This window comes from Electrona antarctica, assembly GCF_951216825.1.
Source record: "Electrona antarctica genome assembly, chromosome: 1".
Taxonomy (NCBI): Eukaryota; Metazoa; Chordata; class Actinopteri; order Myctophiformes; family Myctophidae; genus Electrona; species Electrona antarctica.
Window position 1 is genome coordinate 25266804 of NC_136806.1, and position 4676 is coordinate 25271479.

At 41.2% G+C, this 4676-nt stretch overlaps 1 protein-coding gene across 1 annotated transcript; it reads right to left on the reverse strand.

Annotated features, from left to right (window-relative positions):
- Window positions 1-787: 787 nt before the first annotated feature.
- Window positions 788-3117, reverse strand: LOC306922401 (T-cell leukemia homeobox protein 3-like; the record flags this gene model as incomplete). The annotated part of the gene is made up of 3 exons (XM_079499971.1): window positions 788-971; window positions 1595-1832; window positions 2703-3117. 3 exons carry the CDS (start codon window positions 3115-3117, stop codon window positions 788-790), a joined length of 837 nt encoding a protein of 278 aa, XP_079356097.1.
- Window positions 3118-4676: the final 1559 nt, after the last annotated feature.

A 4676-nucleotide genomic window follows, 5' to 3' on the forward strand; every position in this document is an offset into this window, starting at 1 on the left:
TCGACATGGTTGCATCAAACACCTTTCATGTACAACATTAGGCTAATTGGTTCACCGGTAGAGAATAAACGGCGTCCTTAATTGCAGCAATATTTTCACTTTCCTATGGTATAGGCTACTCAAATAGACATAAAATGTACAGGCAGCAGACGATCACAGCACAACAATATAACGTCATTTTGAGTACAACAGACTCCTTTTGCAACCTTTTAGGATCTGAAACGTCTTGCTGGATCAATCTGTTTCATTTGCAATGTTTTATGCGTGGCTATGTCAAAATCCATGTAAATGATTCGGGCGCCACTCACCATATAGTCTTCCACATTTTCTCAAGTGAAAAATCCAATTTCATAACCGGAACCCTTGACTTGAGTTCTTCAAAGTTTGTTGTGTATGTGTTGTGTTTGTCTGTCGAATCTTGTCCACTGGTTTTTAAAAGATGTCCATGAGGAAACGATCCTCTGCCTAATTAAATGTATACATTAACCACTTTATTAGCCATCCCTCTAGCGAAACGGACCTGAGTTGGCTCTGTAGGCTACTGGCTCTGCTCTTAGTTTCCTTCTATATCTCTTCCCCAGTCCCCAGAAATAGATATAGCCAATCTACAAGGTCACACAACTCGTATAGCAACGCCACGTGTTGCGGGCTTGTAGATCGGCTATTTCTGGCGAATGTTCCCCCCCAGAATATGGGGGCGTTGTTGGGGTTCAAGTGGTTAATAGATTACAGTTAAAGGTGACGCTATTCCCTCTCCTCCACCCAAGGCTGGAGGTTCTGCAGGGCGCTATTCCCTCTCCTCCACCCAAGGCTGGAGGTTCTGCAGGGCGTAGAGGGAGGAGTTATGAGCGCACAGTGGGTCCGAGCCCCCGGATTCGCTCAGGGACTTTTGGAGGGCGGAGTGCTGCAGTTGAAGAATGAGGCGATTGGCTTGTTGACGCTCCGCCTCTCTCTCCTCGGCAGTTTGTCTCCTGTGGGAGACACAATAATATTGAAGAAAAGTGTGAGGTTTGTTATGTGTTTCGTTTAGTTTGTTCGTTTGTTTTTATGGAGGGAAACAAAAAAATAGAGCAATCTATTCGTTAAACTGAGTATGGAAAATGGCCTGTGGTTATATAATAGGCTATTAAGGAAAGAAAGAGAGGTTGAGGTGTATAGACAATAAATAAATTAGACACTACAGACACTTTAAGTCTTTATAATTTTGTATTTTGCTTTTACGAACTTATAATTGGCCAAGCACTAAATATAGGATATTTGGTAGCCTATTTAAAATGCGCCGCCGTGTGTATCCTCATTCCTCATATGGCCTACACAAGATTATCTCAAATTCAGCTATGGCAGTTCTGTGCTGCATGTGCTGCAAACGAATTCCCCCATACGTACCCATTAATATTATATTTCAGTGTTATTATCAATTATCATTAGTGTTGTTATTAGTATTTCAGTATTATAAATTAATAATTTGAATTGTCATGAGGGTGGAGTCAATTTAGGAAATTACAGTCACCATAGAAGTGTGCTTTTGGACCTGAAAATTGTGTGGAAAAAATGTGTTCAGCGGCTTTTAAAGCTCTCGCTCTTTCCGTTTTACCTCCATTTGGTCCTGCGATTCTGGAACCAGGTTTTGACCTGCGCATCGGTCATCTTCAAGCTCTTGGCCAAGGCCGCCCGCTCGGCACTGGCCAGATACTTCTGTCTGTGGAACCTCTTCTCCAGCTCACAGATCTGCACGCGCGAGAATGACGTGCGGGGCTTTTTCCGTTTGGGTGGCGTTCGATTCTGGTACGGGTGACCTATCCGCCGGGTGACCGCAAATGGCACCAGAGCTGCTGCAGGGAAAATAAGAAAAGGATGAAGTGGTGAGTGAGACATATATCCACCTCACAACATATGATTCACTAACCACTTGTTATGGTAATTCAATGGCATACATCACCGATATTCGCCAATAAGCCATTTGTATAGCAAAGCAAATGGTCTCTATACACAGTGTAGAATCACGTATATGCTTTATAGCCTTTTGTGCCTATAGAGCAGAAAGCCTTTTTATGTATTGTTTATTCATGCATCTGTGCCGGCTATAAGAGTTATCAGGCATCATCTTGTGCCTATAGGGTATGAGTATATGAGTTTGTTTTCCCCATGCTGGCTACTGTGCACTGTCAGCAGGCCCGTTTGCCTTTTGAAGCTGCGTTCATGGTGGAAAAACTCAGATAGGCCTACGTTTTACACTGATTTTATTTAACCTAATTTATAATTTACCGCCATAGCATATACCTCAATATAAAACATGGACTAATATTAGTCTAATAATACTATTATTGAAGTTGTAGCACGTTTATTTAATTGCGTATATAATTCCTTGTCATCCATGATCCGTAAATTAAATATGAGCTCAAAGTTATCGAGAGAGTATAGTTGATTGTCAAGACACAAAGTTGACCCCTCGATTGCAGAATTTATAGTTAATGATCTTCAAATGGACAGTGCAGAGCTATCCTATATCTTTAGCTGATTAAATTGTTCCGATATTATTTTATCTTTTTACATGCACATAAAATTTGTATGTCATTCAAAATTCGGCATATATACATTAAGGACCATTTAAATAATGTTTGGCCAGTCTCATTCTCTATGACGTTTCAAATTCAAACTGTATAAGTTGTGTTAAGCTCTTAAAAATATAACGGTTGGCCTACCCGATAGTCTGTCCTTGGCGAACCTGTTCCCTATCCAGGGAAAGCACAGCCCTCCGAAGCTCGGCATAGCGCTCTGGACCGGGGCTGGAGGCCCCGTGGCTGTCATGGGTCTGTGTGCCGGGACTCGGATCACTCCTCGGCTACCGAGACTCCTATTCTCACCGTATACACCTGAAACCTCTGCGGGAGGCACTATGCCGGAGAGGGAGATGGACAGCGCAGTGTAAGAAGACGGCGCGCTGTCAGTGTAGTAACCGTCCCCGCTGTTTAGATCCGAGCCGGCGCTTTGTCTGCCAACGGTCCGTCCGTTATCTTGATCCGTACCGGCCGCTAGGATCTGGTCGATGCCAAAGCTGATAGGTTCGTGGTGGACCGGTTTGGGCGGAGGGCTCGGTGCGCTGGGTGCTTGCTCCATATCCCCACCACTCACTCGCAACAAGGGGTATACTAACAGAAAGCTGTTGGAGAAGAAGGCTGCAAAATCTGGTCAGATTGCTCCAAAAGTGAACACTGAACGTGTCTCCATTGCTTTCCACAACAGTCTGTTATTGTTATACTTGTAAGAATCCCGTTTCCTTGCCGTCTAAAAAGCCGCCATTCATTCAAAGGTCTCCTTCTCTATGTACCCGCTTTGGTGAAAGTTTGATGAGCGTTTGGAGAGATGTGACGCTCTGTTCTCCTCTCAGCGCGTCAAAACCTCCGTCTCGCAGCCCCCCCGCCTAATGTCACTGTCCTCCTCCATCGCTCTCGACCGTTCATTGGCTGGCACATGAATGACTGATTGAATGTTAATGGAGGTATGTTTTGGCACAATAACTCAGATTTCCCATAACCACTTTTCAGCCTGCATGGAAATTACGCATCATTTCCGTCCTTGCATGTGAGCTTGGATAGTCCGTTTTTATTTGACAGTGTACACACAGTCATTTTATAAGCATAGTCTATACAGTCAAATTAGTTGAACATGGTCTGCCCAAATTTAAAGAATGCTTTTGATAGTATATGGAATAAACATTTATACTTTATATCCTAGCTAAATTCATAGCTTAGTTATAAGGCCTATACTTTATGCATTCCTCAGAAATAGGCTATATCACTGTCTTATTACTTATTATATATAGCCTATATATATTAATATATAATATATATTAGTACTTAGTATAATTATTAGTATTATTTGTATACAGCAAAAGTATCAGTCGTTCGTTCTTGAGGAAGAAAGGTGACAATTCTGTAATTGTTGCGTAATTACGCACACATCCATGCCAGAGCAGTACATGCGTATAGGCTACATTACGGTTCAATGAGCAATACATATTACATACATAAATACATGTGAGAATAAATATAATTTATGTTATATATTTAGAGCTTAAACAACAATAAAGACTACATAGTTCATTATAGGCCTTATAGCCGCCATGATGCACTGGCGTCAGCACCTATTGAACTTGGTTCTATGGCCTTATTTGTTCTGGTTCCACATTGGTACCACATTAAATGACCTGACAAGTGCAGGCCACGGGCTACTGCAGATAAAGTGTCCGGAGTCTGAAAGCTCCTAAACGGTCAGACTCAATGTAGCTACTGCCAAAAGTGGTCGACTAATCGCATCTCCACTAACTTGTCTCAAGGCGATAGATAACTGCATAACGGCCTTAAAACTTAAAAGTGGCTTTTTATGCGGCTAAATAATGACGTAGCTATAGCATAGCCTACACGACTACTTTGAGGCATAGGTTTGTTATTTATCCTGTGAATTATTTAAACAACAATAATAAAAACAATACATTTTAGATTTTAGCAGCTGTCTTTATGGTCAATCACGGTGAGTCACAGTATATTTTAGGATTAGTTTACAATTGACCCAGAAATTAACAGATCTGATATCTATATATATCTATATATCTATATCTATATATCTATATATATATATATATATATATATATATATATATATATATATATATATAT